This window comes from Hirundo rustica, chromosome 9 (genome assembly GCF_015227805.2).
Source record: "Hirundo rustica isolate bHirRus1 chromosome 9, bHirRus1.pri.v3, whole genome shotgun sequence".
NCBI classification, from domain to species: Eukaryota; Metazoa; Chordata; class Aves; order Passeriformes; family Hirundinidae; genus Hirundo; species Hirundo rustica.
In genome coordinates this window covers 14,390,769-14,414,401 of record NC_053458.1, presented here as the reverse complement: position 1 = coordinate 14,414,401, position 23,633 = coordinate 14,390,769, and the positions used below count along the sequence as shown (strand labels likewise).

Below are 23,633 nucleotides of genomic sequence, written 5' to 3'. Positions count from 1 at the left end.
AATTTATTTATTAACCTCGCATTGCCTGGAATAATTCAGATGATGTAAGTGGTCACCTCTTGAATGCATATAAGGTTTTTCTCCAGGAGAGCCCTGTGACTTGGGGCAGCAGTGCACTGCTCTGTCCACTTTAATATTTTAATATTAGAACAGTGGAAATCAGTGACTTGATAAATTGTATTCATGTTAATATCATGAGGCAATTAAAATACATTAATATACTGTATTACTCAAACATTTCCTGGTAATTTAGTTATAACAACTTGTAAAACACGTTTTGTATCTTAGAAATACTCCTTTAATGAGACATTTCCCAAGTGGTATTTTTGTTCTGTTATCTCTTATTTATTTATTCTTATAGATACTGTTATATTTCATATAGTTAGTTATATAATCTGGTCAACTGCATTATTTTTGTGTTTGTTACAGATTGTGAAGGGACGGGATTACTGTGGGAATTACCTTAACCTCGGAACACTAAATTGGGAGATTAAAACAACCTGCTTCTGCCAAAGCAGTAATTAACTTTTTTCCCAGCAGGGCAGCCTCTGACCGTGTGTGGCTGCAGGGCAGAGCTCCTCCAAACCCTGTGGCCACAGCCAGGAGGTTCCTTTGCTGTGCTGGCCTGTGCTGTTGAGCGCTCGGTGAGACTTTGGCATCGGGGGCAGCTCTGGTTCACCAGGCACTGGAGGAGATCAACAGCAGAGGGCAGAGCCTCGGTGGAGTTCAGAGGGCAAATTGGCCTTGGAGTCCCTGGACTTCCTTCAGGTGTGACCTCTGCTTCCCAGGTAAAGAAATCGAGTGTGGGTGCTTTTCCAGAGGCAGTTCCAAGGCTTGCACCCAAATCCCGTACAAATGCTTTTACCCAAGCACAAGGCACTGGTGGCCCTGTGCAGGGCTGGGTCACAGGCAGGAGCTGTCGTTTGTAGTGCCCAGGGAAAAGCTGAGATGTGAAGGTGGGTCTGGGCCATTCTTAGCTGCCAAGTGTTAGGCGTATGATACACTTAGGTGGATTTAGGAGTGGACTAGGCCCGTCTGCAGAGTTTTAATCCTTTCCTGTCTCTTCAAATAGGATTTTCCACATTCCAAACACTGCTGGTTCTGTGTGTCTGATCCACCTTTTCACTTCTCCCCCTTTTAGCTTCCCAAAGTGCTAATTACAGGAGCATGCGAGAGGTGGGTGGGGATGGTGTGCGATGTGGAATAGTGGGGTGGCATGACCTCAGGCTGGCTTAAGCCACTGGGGACCTACATGCTCAGAAACTTCATGTTTTTACATCTGTCTTTCCCAAATGTGTAACCTGTATGTATGTTTCTTAAAGCACCAGACAAGAAATGGATCTGGAGCTATTCAGACATGTTCTAAAAATAGAAGGAAACATCCCCAGCAGATACACAGGATTTTTACAGAATAAATCTATAAATCTGATTAGCCAGGGACACACATGGTATTTGCACTGTCAGATCTTAACCCCTTCACCTTCATCCATATCCCAAGGAATAGGGTAGGGATACTGGGATCCTTGACAGTGATTTTGATATAGGAAGCTGTTGTCTCACATTCTGGAGCTACTACCAGCTGAAAGGTGGTTATTTGGGGTGGGGGGGGACTGATGTTGCAGTATCATGTAACTATTTGCTTTAAAATGTCATCCTACATAATGAATTTACTGTTTTGATTCTGCCTGTCTCTTAGAACCAAGCAGGAAGACTGTCAAGTGTCTTAACATCTTTAGTCACCTTATTGTCAGAATTAGAGCGGCCTGACATCAGATGATGCAAAGCTGAGCTACAGGTATTTGAACTCTTAGGATTGTATTAGACAGATAAAAGGATCCTGAGGGGATGTATAATGTCATGTCTCCTGTGTTACTTGGGAACAGAGATGAGGAGGAGAACGGCTCTCAGGAAGATTACTCCCTTTCCATCGGGGCATGCCTGCAGCTCCCCAAATTACTTTGCTCAGGGAGGGAGGGGAGTTGATAAGCAGAATCCTGATCTGCTGCCTCTTTGGCCTTACTGTTAGGGAAACCCATCTGAAATCCTTCTATCTTTTGGAATATTTTCTTAATTAAAACTCTTAAGAGTGCCTCTGTGGTGGGGAACAAGGCTCCCATTGAGGCTGCTGCCTCTTCTGGGGGTAGTGACAGAGCTGCAGTGGAGGGCGTTGGCTGGGCTGTCCAGATAAGCCATGACCATATGACTGACCTATTTATATGTAGTTTTCAGCCTTGGTAATCAAAAGAAACCTGTGGAAGATGCTCTGAGGTGATGTACTAAGGAAGTCCAAGCCTGATAACACGTGAGTTTTTTAATTAGTCAGTTGCATGATATTTACATATCTGTGTAGAGCAGGCTGTTGGTTAAATATTGATTTGGCAGAGGAACAGTGTTCTCTTCCTGTTTGCTCTCCAACTGCAAACACTGTGCTGCAGGTGCTAGGGACATGCTTGTTGAATTTTCTTTGGTTTTAGTTTAGAACTAGTTCAATGTGAAGGACAAAGAATATTGCTATGATATTTAAATTTCAAAGTAGCAAACAAGAGACCATTTTTCAAACCACGTCCTATCTAGTGGCTCCAAACCTCTCTTAAATATGACCAAAGTTCAATTGAAGTGTTAAAAGTACGATAGGGTGATCCTGGCTGTTGAAAATTCAAGGGGCATATCTTTCACACTGCCTAACCCCAATTTGCAGTGTTTATTTTGGGACACAGGAGCCTCACACTGATCCTGTTTTCTCTTTGGCTGTGCTTTACTCTGATGAAGCAGAGCACTGAGGCTGGCTGTTGCTTTTCAGCTGAAGATCCTCTCTCCAAATCCCCTGTGTGTCAGTTGTCTTTTGTGCTTTAGTGCCTACTGTGACCACATGGACATTTGTTTGACAGGAGTCCGTGACCCTCAAACAGTTTGGTGAGTCATGGAAAGAGTGAACTCACCCGTATAGAGTTTAATCTGTCCCCCTCTGATAGATTTAATTTCTGCTTGACAGGCTCTGCTCAGTTACATGGTGTCTGACCTGGCTATTGAAACCCAGTAGCAGCAGAACCACTTACCAAAGAGTCCTCTCTGGATGGAGGGTGGGTATTAATATTCATGAGATGCTACTTATTTACACTGGTAAATATTAAAACTTCTGTATAACACCATTTGATCTCTCTGAGGGATAATTGTCTTTTGATAGATATACACAGCTGCAGTGAGCTTACTAAAAGCTGTTTGTTCTAAATAATACTGATTTATTTGAGGGAACAATATATTTTAATGGACTTGGTTTTCTGTTTGTAAGCACTTGCCAGGATTAAGTAGCGATTAGTTTGTAAACTGATGATAGCAACTAAAAGTGGTTCAGAGTCCTGACAGAGCTTTGATAACTATTATTTAAAGAGAATATTCATTATAATTGTATTAAGGAAAAATAGTGGGGAAACTGTGTCCAAATCAATTGTTCTTTAACCTGTGAGCAAACAAAGGTTAATGAAACAATAATCTCTCGCTGCAACATTCTTTATTTCCAAAGCTAAACATATTCTGCTGAAATAGAGGTCTTTCAATTAGAAGCTTGCTGGTTCTAAAGGTGATAATGGGCTCTAAGCATCCAACGAGGAAAGTATTTCTTGTCTCTAAATCCATTGCTATCTGCTTCTCCAGCTCCAGAAGCACAGTATAATGTGCATTTTCTTGGTTCTCCATCTCTTCTTTTGTTTTCTGTAGTCATATGCTGAAGGAAAAAACATACCAGGCAATAATGCACTGTTAAGCTTTGAAACCTGTATGTGACCCCATTGCTTTCCAGTGGATTATGTCAGTGCTGTCACAAATTAATGAAAATAGGCATTACTATAGGCTACATGAATCAACCAAAGAAGTGCCAGTTTAGGTATTTAGTATTATTAAACCATTTACTGAATAATGGATAGTCAAAATTCATATGTGAGTAAAGAATGGAAGGCCGGAATCTGTCCTTGCTTGAAGGAGCAATATTGATAGGGAAGTTGACAAAATGTAACTTTTTGAACAAGCAACTGGTTAAAATGGAAAGCAAATTTATAGTTGTTAAATATCCATAGACTCTGATGCTCTTGCAGGGGGTTCATTTGACCAAGAGATGCACCGCATGAACTGGGACCATCTTTTCCATTAAGAACTGTAAATATGAAATAAAGAGCTGCTAAGCAATTCTGATTATGTCCATCCTGATTTTTTGGAAATACTGTGGAAAATCCCATCTAGCAGTACAGGTGCCTTTTAAAGATACAAAGAAACATAGAAAATTTTCTCAATTCCAAGTATAACGTACTGTTTTCTCTGTCTCCAGCTGCATTTCAATTCTGTTTTGGCTTGAAACTTTTGATACTCTTTAAACTCCTGTTCACAGTAGTTCAGATATTTGGCTTCTCTTTCAAAGTAATCAAGTATGTTGGCATGCTGTAAACACAGTGACAAACAAGGATCATTACATGCTCAGAGACACAGATCTCTTGCTGATGATCTGAATGGTATTAATATTTTATCTAAATTGGAAATACAAATATCTTTATTTATCCCAGTAGTTTGCAGCAAAACAACATAAAGATGTGACCAAGCACAAAACCATAAACGACCATACTTTGGTAGTACCCTATGCATTTATTTTATCTGGGATTCTGTGTTCTAGATTTTATTAGTCTCTTCAACAGCCTAGTATTTTTCAGTGAATACTTCAGTTACAATGAACATAATTAAATTTTACTGACTGTTCTGTGGTTGATAATTCCGTACCCTAAAGAGTTTCATTCCAAACCACAGATAATCTGTGCAGAAGCAATATATTTCCTCGTATCACTAAGTTAGCTCCTGCCTTGCTTTGGAGTAGTTATTTTTACTGAAATGAAGCTGCTGATGTGATGTTTTATTGCTACCTATTGCAGCTCTGTGCATGGCAAATCTTTATGGGATGTTTATAAACTAAGTGCCTATAAAAACATAAAACTGCAATAGAATGGGAAGATGGTTTTGTGATGTAAGAATAACAGACCAGGCAGCAGGCAAGACTGCTAGACTGACACACTAGCTTAATCTTTGGCTGGGAGGTGGAGGAGAACAAAAACTGAAAACTATGTAGAGGAAAAAGAGAAATTACAACTGCTTGCATTGTTCCCATGGCATTTTGGTACATGTCCTTATTTCAAGAACGTGTACGAGTGGGAATGTTAGCAACAGTTTTCAAAATGTGGTTTCACTGAACTAGAATGGGAAATGAAGGCATGTAAATTGAATTACCAAATTTAAAGGAAAAAAAATAACACAAATATGGACAAGAAGGTGTAAAGAAAGAGGAGTTCAGTATATATACATTACTGTGCACTCTAAGACATTGTTTTACTGCATGAAAGGTGTCATTTTATGGATGTGGCAAAAAATGCTACCCTCTTAATTGTGTTTTCATGTAGCCAGGTTGGAACAGTGGAATTCTGCCAACTGTCACTGAGATTTCCTTTAGTTGACTCTTATCTAAGCTCTGTACAAAGCCAGCTTGGCTACAGGTGATCTTTGGAGAATATGGCTATACTGATCTCAAATTAAGTGCCATTATCTGAAAGCATTTTTATCTAGGCAGACTTGTTTCTGCGTTGGAGTTTTCAGGATAAAATGTCAAAGAGATTTAATAAAAATTCTTACTAACCTCATTACTCGAAGGGTGACATAGTGTATGACAGATTTCCAAAATATGCAGAACTCCAAGATTGTCAGAAACAGCCAGAAAATGCTGCTCTGCTGAAAGATGTTTGACAAAAACAGTGTAAACAATCCAAATTCCAACGGCAATGTGAACCTCCACCCAAAGACAAGCTACAGAGGGTTCTTTTTTATTTTTCTGGTCTTTTTAGTTTATTGTTCACTGCAGCAGAAAAAGCAATCTTATTGCACTGTTATTTTATTAATCCCTTTAAAGTTTTTCTTTTAACAGACTTTTCGAATGAAGTATTTTCAGTTGCTTTTATGCCACGGTAGTACACTTAGAACTGATCTATCCATTTTTGTATGTACAGTGTTAAATTTGTGGAAGTATGAACTTATATAAGGTAATTTGTAATAAGATTTGTGTACCTCGGAGTCATGGGCCGTTTTGCAACCAGGGTAGCACAATAAAGTGCAATCACCATCCACACACCTGAGGCACTGGAGGGGCTGATGAAAGTGATGATTGATTTGGAGATGTTCTGGAAATGAGATGGCTCATGAGTTTTCTTCAGTAAGTCCCAAATATCTATATTTCCATTGTCTCTGCCAATGAAGAAAACTCCTGGTCTTGTTAAGGACCATTGTCCCGCAGTGTATCTTCCTGCAGAGCAGCTTGACTGAAGGATTGGTCCATTCTTAAATTTTTTTGAAAACAAATAAAAGATAGACCCAACAATCAAACAGTACTATCAATTCACTACTTCACATCTCCTGTCTTTGGAAAATGCTCACAATTTAAATGGTCCCATTACAAAAATTACATCAATGGCAAAATTCCTACCACCTGCTTGCAGGTAAAAGGGATTGCAGGGAGGTAAAAAAACTGGTATCTCACTTCCTGTCTCTTCAGTTAATCTGTCTGCTGTTAAAAGCTGTGATCTGGAGATTTTGTCAGGTGCAGCTAACCTGGATTCCTGCATGAGACAAACTTAAAAAACCCCCATGTTTCTATGTCTTCACATGATGAAAAACCTTTCCTGAACTACAAGTTCCTCAGATTTGTTCAGCATGCATTTGCCTAGCAGGAGAAATGAATAGTTGGGAAGCTATGTTTTTAACAAGGTTGGAATTTGAGAAAGTCACTTCACTTTTTCTGTAAAAGGCAACTTTACTAAGCCTTATCTAAAATCGTTTTCTGATGTGAAGAAGATAGAAAGCTTCTTTTATATCTGTTTTGTTTCTAAGATAGGAAGCTTCAAGACTTCCACTTTTCTGAAAATCCAGTCTCTGAGCCTGTTATAGTCCTGTCCTGTGTACTATCACAAATGTTACAGCCGTGTTAAAGTAACTTACTGTAACTCCTTCTTTCCAAATGGCAAACTTCTGGCCTCCAATGCTTAGAAAGATGTCTTTAAAAAATGGAGATTTCTGGAGAGTGTTGATAGTTTCGGTGTGGAGGGCGTATTTCTGGGAGTACTTCTGAACTAATGGAGGAAAAAGGCAGTTGCTTGTTACTGGAGCCTTAGGGATCAAGAAACAAGAGAGCAGGACCCACCATAGCCCTGGAAGATATCAGCCTCTTTTTTTTTTTGCTCACAAGGTACAGGAATTGTATTTGCCGCAAATCTACTTACTTCCATGATTTGTGCCAATATCTTCCTGCTACTTTGTCGTGCCAACTAAAGTGCTTGCGCTTTTGAGGATGTACTGTTAAATCCAAGTGTTATCAGTGAGAGAGACTATTAGAGCTATGAGCAACAACCTTAAAAAGACAGAGTATAGGCACAAATATTTTAAAGTTAGTGATATATTAAGGCTTAAACAGGTATTGAGAAACTTGAACTTACTAACTGGTTTTGCTGAATTAGTATCAATTTTCTTTTTCCACTTAGAATAAACAATTTCTCCATCCTGTAATGCCAAAAAAAAAAAAAAAATTAAGCAAATGCTAGTGTTAGAGCTTGGTGGCTTATTTCAAAGTGACTTGTTTTTAAGCTGGGACTTTTCTAATTATAACCATTGAGGCAAAGAGGATTTTTTTGCCTTTTCTTTTATAGATCTTTTCTATAACTTTTATTATCCTCAGTATTCTTAGCATACATACTTGTAATTCCTTGGATTTCATAACTTAGCATAGTCCCAGTATTCTGTTAGGCCAGGAGACCAAACATCCTAAATGCCTCACAGTAGGATGCTGGAAAACCCTACACTACCTTGGGAAGCCAAGGTCCTCTCTAGAACACATCCTGTAAGCTAGAGCTTTGGCCCATGCAGGGGGGAGTTCCTCAAATGGGGGAATATCACACCATTCTTCCAGGCTCCCACTGGGGCAGCCTCGTTGGATGTGCTCGTTTGTAAGGTCTATAAATTGTACACACCATCTGTCGTGTGGGTGCATTGCGGCGCGTTCCACCTTGGCGAAGTGGTGCACCAGAAAGGATCCCTATTAAAACACCGAGGTAAAACCCCTCATCCCTTAACTGTGTCTGGCTCTCAATTTTTAAGACCAGGGTAAAGCATCACCATCATTAAATATGATCTGAGTAAATTAAAACCTGAATTTGCAGCCAATGGCTGAAAACACGGTAAAGATTTCATCACCATTTTTCAGTTATGTGTTGCCAAAACAGTTTTACTTGCTGTGATGTATGTATGCATTCCTTCCTGCAGAATTAGTTGCTTGGTTTTGATAGTCCATACTTTGCTACACTATTTGGGGAAAAGGTGACTGGAAGCAAAAAAGTAGCTAGAAGCCTGATTCTAATTTCCATATGAACTCAGAACTGGGAAAGACCCATGAATTTTAGTAGCATAGGGTAGGTAGCGGGCTATGAATAGTTGGGATTTCCTAAAGTGAAATTAAGTTCTGGGGCAAAATGTAAAATAAATGTTTTCACATGACATGTGGGAAAACACTAAAAAAAATTATTAATCTTACGTGTTCTGGAGTACATTGATTACTAACACTTTGGTTACTAATAAGTGGTTAAGCTCAATGTATTTTGGAAATGTCTTCTAATTCTGCTCTTGAAGTAAGTGTTCATAGTCTACCAAATATTGGAGTTTTATTATTTTTTAAGCATGTAGTAAAAGTATTAAAGTGGAAGTAAAAGGTGGCATGTATAGAGAGATCTTTTTAGTTACACTTGAAGAAAACAAGAAAGTCCATACATTTGTGAAAACTCTATTATTGAGCTGTTCAGTCTTTCAGATATCTTGAATTAACATTTTAATTGGTAATACATTATTTTTACTTACTTCATTTCCAGCAAAAAAGTCTGTGGATATATTCTGTAGCACTACCAAATTTTTGCTTGAAGAAGCACTTATCTCTGTATATGGCCTCTCTTTGATGGGTGCTCTTAGTGCACTCAGAGATTTTGCTTTCCCTGGGAAAAAACAGTTACATCTTTTTGTTACACACCGGAATTTATTAGACCAAGCAAATCCTTTGTCTTGTAAAGGTAGTTTGTGGATAAGGGGAATTTCAAGAAGAGATATGAAGGAAGACTGCCAAGTAAAGCAGCAGTTCTGTAGGTTTACTGTTCCCTGGTGGAGTCTCCCCATTGCTGCAGCTCTGAAGTCAGTGCTTCTTATATCCAGACCCTACTTAGGGCAGCACCATCCTGTTCTTTTCTGGTTTTACACCCCAGTGTCTGTGGGAGCTGCCCTTACACATCGTCCATAGCTGCCGCAACCAGGAGCTAACATCTCTGCTCCAGGGATTGGATTATGTTTCTAAAAATAGTTTTCTGTAATGGCTGAAAAGGACATATTTTTTCAGGGATAAAGAGATTGGGTGAGGGATTTGCATGGGCTTTTAAGTGAAATTGGATAGAGTCACTGTGTATATGGAATTGTTCCATTTGGATTTTCACATGTACATCTCTTCGTTGTCAGTACGTGTAGGTCACACACTGAGTACCACTATACTTGAGAAATCTTGTTCTCCAAGTCTGTTTAGCTATACAGTATTTTGTTGCTCAGCTTTTATTATGTACATACTTAAATACTTACTAAAAACATTTTCCCCTGTAGGATGTAATAAAAGTATTACCTGGGGGGTTGTAACGATACTGCAGTTCCCTTAAACTAATTCTGGTGGGACCATACTCTGTGTTGGTATCCCTTTCACGCAGATTTATCTGTTCAGAAAGAAGTGCATTTGCTAAACCATTTTTTCAGATCTTTGAGGTGCAATTCTAGATGACTTTCTGCTGTCCCACAAACAGTATTTTCTGACTCACATGAAGCGTGGAGAAAATGCTGTGTTGCCTTTTTCCTGTAAGAATTTTGCTTTGTTTCTACCAAAAAATCCCAAACAACCCAGCTCCAGTGGTCATGCTTGTTCAAAAACTGTGCCAGCTGCAGGTATTCTCAGTAGCACAGATCAGCATGCCTAAAATTATAACTTCTTTTTCTTACCTAATGTTTTCAGCCTCACTTTTTTTCACAAAGTGCTAGGACTGTTTTCATGAGACTGAAGGTTGGTTTGCTAGTAATAATGGTTCTGCTGACCATGACCATGTTCCACATTTGGGACCCGCTGAGATAGACAGCAGAGCATCTGAGAAGGTTGACAGGCACTTACACTATTTACACAGCTACTTCTGCACCTACTGCAATTTTTTAGAAGCAGTCATGCTGTTTCTCATGAATTAGCTTTTCAAAATGCATTTTACTGAAGTTTCAAAGGAATGTTAAGTATTTAATTTTATAATCAGAAAAAAATTACAAGGAAGTCACAATTTGCTGGAAAAAATAGAGTTGGGAAGCAAAAGAATACATTCCTCTGGAGTTCTGGATATATCTACAGTTTGGCTCAATCCCTGTGTTCTGTGTTTGTGGACACACTACCTTTATGAGAGGTTTCCAGGAGAGATCTAAATCCACATCAGTATCTGGAACATCGGGGGGCATGTGAGATCTTTTCTCCTCCTTTATTTTCTCATATAAAAATTTTTCACGATGTTCAATGGATGGAATATCCCAAAATAATACTGAGCTGCAAAATAATTGTATAATGTATGTTGTATAGTGTTTTGGTTTGCAGCTACGTGCAATTTTCCCTACATTTTAAAGCTTGAGGTTTTTTTAACCTTTTATCTTCAAGCCTTATATAACAGTAGAGACTCTGAAAATCAGACAAATGCTTGATAATTAATTGCTTCTTTTTCAAATGATGAAATATGTTTCTTTATTCACCCTTTCATCAGTTAATTATACCAAAGCAGCTAGATAGTATTCATATAGTTTGCGTATGGACAGTTTTTGGGTGAACTTACTGGCACTGCCTGGGTAAAATTCCTGAAGGCTGTAGCAGGTAATTTAGTAACTCAAATTGAAGATCAGTCCCAATTTTTGTGTGTGCAAATTAATTTGCTGACGTTCAAGGCAAATGGTCCCACTCATATCTGTCATCTCATTGGAGTCTTCATCCCTCTGTTCCTTTTGTTCTACTGTGCACATTCACTCACAGGTTTGATGTAGCCAATGAAACTTTTCCTCATTGCTGATATCTCTTTCCCTTTTCTAACAGGAGTTGCTCAGGGACCTGTGCTTGTCAAGTATGCCATTAGAGTGACTTCCCTGTTCTTAACCTCAGGTAAATACTTTCAGTTTGGAACCCTGGTGGGTGAGTAGTTAAAATAATTTCTTCTTACTGCTTGCATAGCACTGCAAACTTATTAAGAAATGCATTTGTAATCTTACTTCTCATTTAATTCTTAAAAGTCTTCTTTGTTATTTGATTACAAAAAATAACTTAGCATCATTATAAAATTTTGCTCTCTCTGACTCTCCCTTTGATGTAACTAACAAATATATGACTGAGCCCAGCCATGCAGCCTTGAAGCCTTAAACCTTCTGACACCATGAAAGCTAAACATTTATTTCCACATTTTGCATTCTGCCCCCTTGCTTGTCTTTCACACAGAATAATAGCGATCATGACTATTCAGTCCATAAAAGAGGAGATTCAAAAAGAGTAATTCTGCCAGATAAGTCTCCATATTTATATATAGTTTACAATATTTCTGTAGAAATAAGCCTTAGAATCTTTTAACAGCTTTTTGTGCATGTCACACAAACAAGTGTAAGTGTGTGGATGTGGCTTTCCAGGCTAACACATATGTGATCAACACCCTTCTGAAGGGGGTATACACAGAATATAAACATATATATGTACAAGGGTTTTCAGTTAATAAACTCTTTATGCCAATACTGTGAAGTGTTTAACTGGGCAAGAGTGCAAAGTGCTTGTCCTCAGCATACGGAATTTCAACCACTCACGACATGCTGATACGAATCCAGAAATGTGCTAGCTAAATCATGGATTATGCTTCATAAAGTTTTTCGAAGGAAACTGGAAGATGTCTTGTAGAGTATGTATTGTATATACCAATCAGGGGAGCAGGTTACAAGCTGCAGGTAGTTTTCATTTCTTTCAGAAGTACCACCCTTTTGGTTGTCCTGAAAATAACAGTGACAATTATTACAGGGAAAGAGGATGATGAAAGACAAAAATCACATTCTGATCCGTAAGTACTTCAACACATAAAACAGGCTCCTAGAAAAGAAGCCACTGTTTCTGATTGGGTAAGGTCTGAAAATCAGTAGTTATGATTTGCAGTCAAGCAAATTTTACAAATGTGCTTCAAGTGAACTGATACCAGCTTTGCCCACTACGCACCTAAAATTCTAAATTAATTTAGCAGGATAAATACTTACTGGTACCACTGCAAGTCAGGCCCTCTTTAATTTGCCATGTTTGTAACTTCTTTTATGCAGCTTAACCAAAGAGGCAGTAATTGAGACATTTATCTCCAACATTTCAGTGTAGTGGGAGTGATGTGTCTTTGCCAAGTTTACACCATGGGTCATCTATCTTAAATTATCACTTGGCTAGACCTCACTGTGGGATTGTAGTGGTGCCTTCAAATGTTAATTATTAATTGTTTAGTTTGTGTATGTGGAGTTCTGCAGGTTTTATACTATTGATCATTTACCAAGTAGTAATTGGTTTATAGCAAATTAATTTTAATTACTCAGGAAAATAAAGGAAAGGTGTCGGATAACAAGGGATTATAGGCTAATCAATTCTAACTTCCAGTATATAAAAACCAAACATATTTTGGCAAAAACTGTACTTATCAAGTATGTGGCAAAATTTCAACTTTTTTTTTTTTTTTTTTTAAAGCCAAATTAAGCCTACTCTAATTTTCATTCATGAGTTTGTCTACCTGGAATCACAATGGTAGTAATGCAGCCAGGCAAAGCTGAAGTAGGTTCTGGATATAGCTTTGAACAATTTTTCATTAATATGTAATTATAAAACTGCTGATTTTGGTAACTGTGCCATAAAAACTGCTATGTTGTGTAAAGATTGACATATTCCATGTTTATATAACAAAAAGTATGTCCCAGTACATGTTGCTAAATACTGGCAAAATGTCTCCTTTGTCAGTGTTATTTATCAAGCATGAGTCTCCTGTATCTGTTATCCCAGATGAACACAAAAACAGCCTTCTGAGCCTAAACTTTGACTAAAAAAACCCCACCCAAACAACAAAAACCACAACAATGTTCTGCTATCCAATCCCTTTTTTCATGCTTTACATCTGGTACCAGTTAGTATCCATGACTATTACTGTATAAAATAATAAGGAACAGTGCGATCAGCTGACCTTTTATGATATATGCGTGCCCCTTTTCTCACTTCTCTGGAAATGCCGCTAAGGACTGTAGTATCTGTGAAGTCTTAGTTTTTTTCTTTAAAAAATTTATTGATGTATAATTTCCATAAACTTTTTATAGATTTCAGTTTTCTTCTTCTTGGCTTGCTTTTCCACTGTCATTATTTTGCATTTGACTACATTTGCATTTCAAATTAATTTAGCACCATTTGCAATACTTTGATAGTAAACCAGCACCCAGTGTTCCTGTTGGATCCTTTCAGTACATAGACTGTAAGCACTTTGAAGCTTTAAAACCATAAAACCATGGAAAAAGTAAGTTTTGAGTACACAGGCAGCACCTAGAAAAATTAGGGTGACTACAGTAACACCATTCTTGGGTATCCAGATATTTAGGTAATAGAAGTAATTTCTTGGAATTCTTAGTGACAGGGTAGATTACTCACAGTAGAAACTCAATACATTTTATATATGGGAGGCTTACTATAATTTTGAATTATACTTTTCTGTAAAGTTAAGGAAAATTTTTTTCAGTATGAGCAGATTCATATGAGACTGAGTGCACAGCACAGTTGTAAAACTCAATGAACAGGACAAGAGGCACCAGATTATTAGTATTTACTAAATGCAGTGAGAAATAATGAATACAAATAATTAACTCTTTAGTATTTTCTTTTGAGTTTACATTAGGATTTCTGAGGTCGTAGATTAGAAACCAATAAAAAGAAAAGAAGTGTATTTTTAAACTCACCTCAGAGTTACCTGGGAGCCAATGTACATCTGTTACATGCCTTGTATGACTATATGGAGTGGAAGAGGCTGCACAGTGTCTCACTAGAGGTGGCTCTGTGTTACTCTGCTGGATTTGCATAGGTAATAGCTAGAAACGTTTTAAGAAAAGATATCTTAGTGTGTTTTCAAAATAAAATAGTAGATCTACCAAAGAATAAAATGTTACTTTTCATCCTGTTAACACTTTTTCACGTGTTTCAGATCAGTTTATAGAACTTTCTAGGGGTCCAAAACCCTCAGTTTTGGGGGGGGGGGGGGGGGGAAGCATCAAATCAGGCCTTTGGATATAAAGCTCTAAAAAGAATTCCAAAATGCTTCCATAGACATGCAAACATAATTAATGTCTCCTTTGCTCTTAGGTCTTTCTTCTTCTTATACTCCTTATTGTTTCTTTCCACTGAAATGATCTTCTCATCTTCCAAGCTACCTTTTCTGTGTTCATAAACATCTGGAATATTTTCAATATTGCATTCAGTAACAAATAATATCTCTATTTGACAAGCTTTGTAAGGTAAGAGTGGAGGGTGTATTGGTGCCCATTGAAGAACAGACTCACTGAAACATAAGTTGCACAAAATGCAGTAAACCTATTAAGCTACGCTAATGTAGAAATTAATTGTAGGTAGAAATTAGACCATGATAATTGTGATAATGGTTCAATTTCATGAACTCATGAAATTTTTCATCATTTCTAGTGTCTCATTGCAAAGATTATTTACTCCTCTCTTTTGAGTCTGGATGCCTTCACCCATTTTTCCTCCACAGACATACAGATACATTGCAATATACTTACAAGAGAAGCGTTTACGATATTAACAGCTATTATCTTGATTTCATAGAATATTAAGGAGTTGCAGTGTACCTTAAAGATCATCTAGTCCCAGCCCTGCAGCCATGGCCAGGGACACCTCCCACTAGACCAGGTTGCTCAAGGCCTTATCCAACGTGGCTTTGAACACTGTCAGAGTTGGGGCATCCACAGCCCCCTGTGCAACCTGTGCTGGTGTCTCACCACCCTCACAAAGGAAACAATTTCTTCCTCTCTAACCTAAATTCCCCCTCTTTTAATTTTAACCCATTACTCGTTGTCCTGTCGCTACAGTTGCAAACCAAGAGTCCTTCTCTGGCTTCCCTCTAGATTCTCTTCACATACTGGGAGGTTGCTATGGGGCCCTCATGCAACCTCCTCTTCCCCAGGCTGAACAGCCCCAACTTCCTCAGCCTGTCTTTGTAGATGAGGTGCTCCAGTGCTCTTATCAACTTTGTGGCCCTTCTCTGGACTTGCTCCTAGAGTTCCATGTCCTTCTTGTGTCAGGGGCACCAGAGCTGGATGCAGTGCTCCAGGTGGGACCTCACCAGAGCAGAGCAGAGGGGCAGAATCCCCTCCCTTGGCCTGCTGGCCACGCTGCTTGGGATGCAGCCCAGGATTCAGCTGGTGATCTGTGCTGGCAGTGCTCACTGCTGGGGAGCCCCTGTACACCAGTATCCAACCATCAGCCCTGGAATGACCTCAGTCACCTCTGCTGCTGCTCTTGGCTCATCCTCTGACGAGTCAATGATTTCATCAGCAACGGGTCTTGCACTTAGCAACTTTTCTTCATGTTTAGAAATATCCCACAGTACAACCTACAATAAGAAATTAGTACATTACAAATAATATTTTTATATGTGTATCAATATCCTGTGCATTATTACACTTTTTTTTCCAAATCATGGAGATTTGGGGAAAAAAGAAGAAATTCACTCTCTGCACTAGAATTTATGAAGTCTAAAGTATTTTCTCTTCAGTCTAATGCAATCAGCAGAAAGGTTACATTTGTCTCTAAAAAAAAGTCTTTACAGCTTGACCTATTTATCATTACTACACAGAGGCATCGTACAGTAATGGCTCAGCTATGGAATAACCAGACATAGCTTCAGTCCAGCATAAGAGACTTTCAAGACACTGTGACATCTGTCTTCTGTCTCTGTGTGTTACTATGGATGTTGAGTATACATCCCTTCAGCCTTATTTTTATACTGGAAGAAAATACAGAAATATGCAATTTTATTTTTAAAGAGTGAAAAACCTGTCCATCAACACAGCCACCAGCAATGATATTTGGATCACTTGGACTGAACTGAAAGCAGTAAATATCTTCAGGAGCTTTCAACACCAACTAGAGAGAAGAAAAACAAGATAGTTGAGAAATACAGTCACACCACTTGTTTGTTCTCATGTTATAGAAATACTTGGCATATTTAAAAGTCTTTATTAAATACCTGGAGGCAGATAGGGTCAAAAAAACTCAAGAGAAGTATAACTGACTGGTGTAGCAATGATTTATTAGAAAGGTTAACTTGCTCTTCATACAAAGGCTGCTCGCTTGCTGACAGTGCTATAATCCCTAATCAAAAGAGAAAATAAATTTTCTCAAAAGAGACAATTCAAGTTTCAACACATTGATAATTTTTCTAAATGACTTCTATTTATACCTTCTGAATACAGTGAAAAAACCCCACAAAACAGGAAAGAAACCCCAAACAAACCAACTATGTATATTTCTATTTTTTCAGATCAGCTTTGAGGAAACTATTTTTGTTACTTAACATTAGGTTATTTTAAAATTAGTCATAGAACATATGCATCAAGATAAAATTCCTCTTTTTTTGCTCGTGTTCCTCAATGGTGTAATACTGCACCAGAAATGATGTGACAAGCATGTAGTCCTGGCCGCATATTGTGAAAACAAATCTTTGTAACTCAATTCCTTTTCTTACCCAGGTTGCAGTGTTGGCTAGTAATATGCTGGGAGCTGGGGCATTTTTATAGAACTTAACTGTGCAGAGCAGCAATCCACAGCAGGGATCAGGAGCTGGCATTTTCTATGTCTTGTGGTGTTTCCTGGCACTGTCCCGTTGTGGCTGTGCCATTCCTCACCAGTATTAGGTGTGCTGTGAGAGCCAGGCATGGGCACAAGCACAGTGGTGTGCAGGGCCACCTGAAGAGTCTGGCATGATAACCCCACTTAAATGAGCCTCATGGGAGGAAATTTCTCTTACCTGTGATCTCCACTCATACATTATGGTAAAGGACTTCGCATGGCCTGTATGAATATGAATTCTACAAAGAATTCGCCGGTCTCATTTTTCATTTTGCCTCAAAATGGCAATTCAAACAGGGATACTAAATCAGTTTTGATTTCTTTTTAAATTTGAAAGCTTATGATTTATGGAAGATGCATATTTTATAGCTGTCATATAATACCCATCACTGAAGGCTCAAATCAGTACTGTAACTGCATTACCATAAATGGTTGGATGCCAGCGAACACAGCTAATGGTTCTGTTCCTGAGATACTGCACATCTGTAAATGATTGGTATGCTTTAAGATAAACATCTGGCTTGTCTTCTTCTTGGTCTTCTGCTAGGGCCTTCCAGTCATCAAAAAAAACGTTCATAATTTCATTTTGCTGCAATGCAATTTCCATTCTGTTTTGTGAAAAGAACAGTTAAGCACTTCAGTAATCCAGATGTGACTACTCAATAGTAGAATTACAATTATTTCTGTAATGAGGTAGCTTCTGTTTTTCACAAAATTATGATCGCCTTAGTTAAAAAACCAAGTATTAGTTCCTCAGTGATGTATCACTGTTTAAACAGAGATAGCTACTGTACCAAGAATTTAACTCTCGTTCTTTGTGGACCAAGTACAGAGCAGTTGTCCAGCTCTTTGTGCAAAAAATGTCATTAAGTAGAACTTGTCCCACTTAATGGGACATGGCTAAGAGCATAATCATGAGTAGGACAGCACCTTTGCTCACTGCACAACCATCTGCTTGAGTGGGCAGTTTGAAAGATCAGCTTTGCAGTTTGTTTGAAAATATGTATTGCTATTAACTTTAGCAGTTCTGATGTCTATTTAGAGCAACATTCATATTTATATAGCATAGACTTGTAATTTTCATAGAAACAAGTATGATGTTATATTCTAATAATAAAAAGGGAAAAAAAAGCTAGAAACAAAAAATAAAATTGATATTTGACCAGACCAATGATCCATTCAGACAAGAGTACTTGCTTGTATTCTGAATTATTTCAGGTAGTCTTCGAATGTATTGTTGCAATATTTTTACCTTAAATGTACTGTTGTAAGAAAATCTTTCAGCGTCTCAGATGACAGATTCTCTGCTTTTGCTTCATCTGACAACTCCCTAGGAAAATACTGCGTGGATGCGTTTTTTGGATAGGTCCTACCCAAGTGGAATAAATTTAAATGTAAGTATAGAAAACAATTCAAAGACAGAAACCTATGCAATGTGTAAAATTTAAACATGTAGTTCTTCTAGAAATTTTTTAGAAAATATTTAAGAAAAAAGATGCAAACAGAGCACCTAATTTTGTTCTATTAATCAGTTTTTAACTGAGTAACTCCAGCATTTTAGTTAAGAAACAGTGCATAGCTTAATAAATAAGCTGATAATTGTTTTCTCATACTTACCATTTTGTCTGAGTACTAGTTTCTCTTAGTTTTGGAACCATTTGCACCCCCACATCCCTTTCAAGCATTTTAATACTGAAAGTATCGTCTTTGTAGGCCGTGCATTCAGCATAGCTGTCTTTGTCATCAGAAGCGTTCTTGTTAGTAAATGTAATTGGTGCACCAAACTTCCTGCGAACTCGGGAGATCTTGTACTTAATCTGGAAAAGATACATTTCCATGGCTGGCAGAAAAGAAAGTTTTTGGAAAGTTCATTCTTTAAAATGGTTACTTTTATATAATTGTAGAATTAGTTCTATTAACGATTTCTGTGTTCGGCTTACTCATAATTCTGCATTTTGAAATTCTGAAGTGCTCTTATAAATAAACCGCATATGTAATAGAAGACAGGTTTGTATTTGTAAAACAAGAAGTTGTAGCATTTTTGGATTACTGCTAGTAGGACAAGAGAATTATATTTTCTAATTCATCCAATATCAAAACTGCACATTTAATTAAAGGACTGGTTTGCAAGAAGCCTTATGTAATACTGAATTAGGCTTCCAAGACCTAACTTTTCAGCTCTTCCCTCTTGGTGGAATTCTCAGCTTTGGGTGAGGTATTTCAACTTCCCTCACAGTTCCTAGGGTGAGAAGAGTACTCTGAAGAAGATGCAAAAAAAGTTTGGAGGAGTTTCCTTATGTTGAGAACTAGGAAGGATGAGAGAATGTGTCTTGACTTCTGCCCACAAAGAGAGAAGTAGGCAGTTCATTTCAGGCAGTAGAGAGGTATTGATTTGTCTTGGATTCATATCCAGGTACTTTTTCCCAGCATCTCCCACAGAACTGGAAAGGAAAGCAGGCTAAAAATCCTTTTGAGTGAACCTTGCCAGCAATGCAGAATACATAATACTTGGACTGTGAACGAACGCGTTAAATTGAATGACTGTGAAATAGCTTCAGAACAATCAGACATCTTTTTAGGTGTAAGCAAGATGTCCAGTTCCTGAAAACTACCCAACCTCAGCCAGTCTTCCCTGAAGAGGGACTTAGGTACTGAGTAAAAATCACTCATGAACAGTTAGATGCTTGGAGATGCTCCACACATCACAAGTTAGGTGACAGCTGTGAGTGGATCTAGTTTTTGGACATACCATTTTTTCTCTCTCTCTCTCTCTGATCTGTAGATGTAATTAATCAAATATATCCTTCTGTAAAGTCAGCTTGTAATACCTGTAGATTCTTTAAAAGTGTTGCATGCTACTTAAAGGCCATCCATAATCTAGAACAGTTCACTGAGCTTTTTTTCACATTGCTGAAACAGCAATGACTCTGATTGTCATCTGGCCATTTGGTAAACTGAGCAAAAAGTGGCAGAAGCGCCAGTGACCAAAGATGATCGGAACTCTTGAACTTACACCTTAAAAAGTAGTTATATCCAATGCAGTTACAGTTACTTGCAAGACTGAAAGAGAACAGAGTTCGAAATAAAATTTTCTGCAGCACTTTCAGGTTTTGTTAAAAGTTTAGCTATTTCTCTGTTTCTTTCTGTTAGTTTTCTTGAAAGACCTCAAGAAAAACTAGGATTGCATCTTCCAGTTGCCTGACCTTTTTTTAAAAGGAACTGAAATGTAGGGGATTTATATTTATTTGGTTGACTAACATCTGTTGATTCTGACCTTTGCATCCCTTTCTTTAACAGATTCTTCTTCAACTTCCTTTTCGCTGCCAAGGGAAACCCAGGGTTTGTGGACTTCCAGAGTTTCCTCTCTATTTTCTTCTGTTTCTTCTCTTTCTTCCTCAGTTGCTAAAGACTGTGATATCAAACCGTGAGAAATAGTACTTTGAAAAAAATTTGTTACTGAAATGTAAGTATTAACTAGAAACCCAGTTTTCAATCTTCACTCACACATGCTTTATTTTTGTCTCAGTGCAGTGAGTCTGGGTATGCTGTGCACCTGGGTAGGGCTGTCTTAGGTCCTGTTCATTTTGTGCATTAGAATTTTCCAATAATATTTAATATTTAACTACTAAATAGATACTGTTGTCTTGAAAGCAAATCGTTTTATATAAAAAGAATTTATAGTGATTTTTTTCCATTAGGCCCTCTGGCCTAGAACTGCATTTTACTTTTCTTAATTGTTGATTCTCCTGATTCCTTGATGCTGGATGGCAAACTCATATTGAAAATTATCTTTCTATAAACATTCTCCTACAGTGCAGTGTACAAGTTCTATTTATCTAGAGCTGTTTAGAACTCAAGAACGTTTTCATGATTTGAAGAATATATTCATAGATATTATGAAAAAAAGTATAATATTTCTTTGAAAATGCTCAATATATTTATTGTCAGTTATTTTTATGTCTGAGGAATCTGGTTACTGGCAGAGAAAATTAATGTTTATGATAAAAATGCAGCAGTGGGGGTTATACTGGCCCTCTGAAGTAAAATACAAAAATTTAATTTAGCCCTTCTCAGTATAAAATATATTTTTACAGTGATGCACATATTTTTCTATGATCAGCTTAACCATTAGAGAAATATCAGGTGTGTAACAATCCCATTCCTGACATATTTGTTTGAGACTAGATTCTGAAATATTCATACATAAACCAATGTATACTTGGATTTTACCTTTAGAAGGTTTTCCTTGGCTTCTTCAGAAGCAACAATGTAAAAGTTCTGTCCATACTGGAAGTTTGGATCAAAAACTAGCAAGAGTTCTTCCCCTGGATATTCCTATTTTAATGAAAAAATTAGTGGAAAACTGAAAACAAATAATATTCAAAACAAACATGAAGTTGTGACTGAAAAAACTACCACCAATTTAGTATCTTAGGTTAATTTTGTATTCTTAACAGAAAATTTCATGTGCTAATTGAAAGGAATAGATGGCATTTATTTTGTAATGAAAATAAGTCTGGGAAAAACCTAATCTTTCATACAGACAATTGAACAGAAAATAAACTGTTTTAATGATTCTCAATAAATAGGCCATGGATTAGAGGAAGCCAAATATGTGAAGCTCTGTCAGTTCACAGAATCAAAACTAATAGTATTTATGTTACTTTTAGCATATTTTCAATCTGAAGTTACTAAAAAACCAACAACAACAACAAAAAAAATCATTGCAAGCCATGAGAAACTTTGAGTCAACAATGGTCCATTGACCTCTAGCACTCAGATATTACAGCATCAGTGTGTTTCCACAGAGTCAAACAAGAACAGACCTATTCTTCAAAAGAATGGATGCTCTGAGAGCATAAGTCTTAAAGTGAGAATGAAATATGCTACATACTAGGATAACTTTTTTGAGAGGGTGGAAATCAGAAGTTTTAGCTCTTGTTTTCAGGTCTTGAATTATGTCCTCTTTTTTAATACACTTGAAACAATTTTCTTCTGTGACATCTTCATCAGATCGGCAATTGAAAATTTCTTGGGTCTTTGCAGTCAAAAGCAAAGGAAAGATTTCTGGGTGGCCTATGAAAGAAAGCAAAATTGCATGATAATTTTGGAGTATTGTTTAAACATGCACATATACTTCAATAACTCTGTCTTTAGCGTTCCTAGCATAATGCCTTTGAATCTCTCAGCTTTGTTTCTGGTATTTTGGAAAGCATGAAATACAAATTGTATTTACTTTACTAATCTTTGAAAATACTCTACACAACATTTTGCACAAAATGAACATGATTTCCCTGGTATGAGGGGCTTTTTTTTCCTTCTTTATCAACAGGTTATTAACAACTTCAGTGAAAAATCTTTAATGGGCTGGTTTTAATATATTAAGGGCAAAACCACATGGTTCTGACTTAAGAAAGCCTTTGAATAAATACCCTGTGGTCCATCCTTGTAGGACAGCACCATATTAAGCCAAAGTTTAATCTAGATGAGGCTTCTTCCAAGTATGGATGCTTTTCTGATTTTGGACTTTTATCTTGCTCCCATTGGGTTGAGAGTGCAGTAGACACTATTTCTCACTAATCAAATGAAACTGAAGCAAGCTCACTGACATTAAAGTCAGATATTTATTTTCAGCTTTACAGGAGAATATGTAGCTGTTGTTTTCTACACATGATCTCCGTTAAGTTCATTCATAACAACTTGTAAGATTTTGATCAAGCGATTTCTTATTCTAGCAGATGTCTTCATTGGTTTTGGGGAGGCTGAATGCAGTTAGGTGAGCTGTCAGCTGTGCTTTGCAAACACTCAATCTGGGGATAATATACAGTGCTTCTTACTGTGTGTGCCAGCTGTTCGTGAGTAAGGCAATGTATGTAATGCCGGTCTCTCTCATGTTACATGCATTACAGCTCTAAGTGGCTAAGATCCCTCTAGCCCCAGCTAGTTGAATCCTGCCCCTGAGACTCGTTCTTTGCTATAGTGCCCCGCTAGCAGACTCATGCTCTGCCTCACTGCCCTAGGAAGAGCATTCCTCAGGAAGGTCACTACAATTTTGCCTGAGAAGGTTAGCAGATGTTCATCCTTTTGGTGAACTGGAAACTAAAGGACTTAGGGACGTGTATGCTGTGTACTCTTTTTCTGTACTGAAATGTGCTGGCTGTTGTGACAGTAGCTGATACTTTCTGTCTTTATTTCAGTCTCTTTTCTCAGTTTAAATTACTTAATATTTTATCTTAATTCCCAGCACCTGTGAGGCTTTTCCTCTTTGTGCATGCCTTGAAGAGAAGTTGACATGCCTCAAATGATGACTGTGACCAGCTGTGTCAGCAAGTTTTGAGAAATCATCTCTAATCTAAGCCAACAATGACTAACAAAATGATAAATCCTCCTTAACCTCTGCATAATCCTATCACATAATACATTATGTCTGACGAATCTGACATTTATCCTTTAAAATCTTTCAGTGCTGCTACTCCACTGCATCTGCTCTGCCACAGTCATCACTAAAATTAATGGCAAGCCTGATGTTTCTGGTTCATGCTACGCTGTTCCAAGTAGGGATTACTTGGTGTCCACTAGTTATTTCATAGTACATAAAATCTGTTTGTAGCACGCACAG

The 23,633-nt window shown here is 37.7% G+C and overlaps 1 protein-coding gene and 1 long non-coding RNA gene across 2 annotated transcripts in view; one reads left to right on the top strand and one right to left on the bottom strand.

The window, feature by feature from the left end:
- The first annotated feature begins 576 nt into the window (after positions 1-576).
- LOC120756397 (uncharacterized) lies at positions 577-2,303 on the top strand. Its single transcript, XR_005702140.2, has 3 exons — positions 577-788; positions 1,697-1,795; positions 2,223-2,303. It is a non-coding gene; the product is annotated as an uncharacterized LOC120756397 (long non-coding RNA).
- Positions 2,304-4,248: 1,945 nt separating this feature from the next.
- Positions 4,249-23,633, bottom strand: part of DNAI3 (dynein axonemal intermediate chain 3) — a 27,260-nt gene continuing 7,875 nt past the window's right edge. The window contains exons 4-22 of the mRNA XM_040072706.1: positions 21,909-22,090; positions 21,245-21,349; positions 20,289-20,423; positions 18,632-18,831; positions 18,267-18,383; positions 17,438-17,622; positions 16,413-16,537; positions 16,220-16,309; positions 15,669-15,776; positions 14,110-14,238; positions 12,065-12,135; positions 10,522-10,669; positions 9,722-9,809; positions 8,923-9,053; positions 7,512-7,575; positions 7,018-7,148; positions 6,155-6,359; positions 5,666-5,757; positions 4,249-4,428 (exon numbers count right to left, since the gene is read on the bottom strand). Of these exons, the coding sequence (XP_039928640.1) occupies positions 4,249-4,428; positions 5,666-5,757; positions 6,155-6,359; positions 7,018-7,148; positions 7,512-7,575; positions 8,923-9,053; positions 9,722-9,809; positions 10,522-10,669; positions 12,065-12,135; positions 14,110-14,238; positions 15,669-15,776; positions 16,220-16,309; positions 16,413-16,537; positions 17,438-17,622; positions 18,267-18,383; positions 18,632-18,831; positions 20,289-20,423; positions 21,245-21,349; positions 21,909-22,090 (2,486 nt within the window). The remainder of the gene's footprint in view (positions 4,429-5,665; positions 5,758-6,154; positions 6,360-7,017; positions 7,149-7,511; positions 7,576-8,922; positions 9,054-9,721; positions 9,810-10,521; positions 10,670-12,064; positions 12,136-14,109; positions 14,239-15,668; positions 15,777-16,219; positions 16,310-16,412; positions 16,538-17,437; positions 17,623-18,266; positions 18,384-18,631; positions 18,832-20,288; positions 20,424-21,244; positions 21,350-21,908; positions 22,091-23,633) is intronic.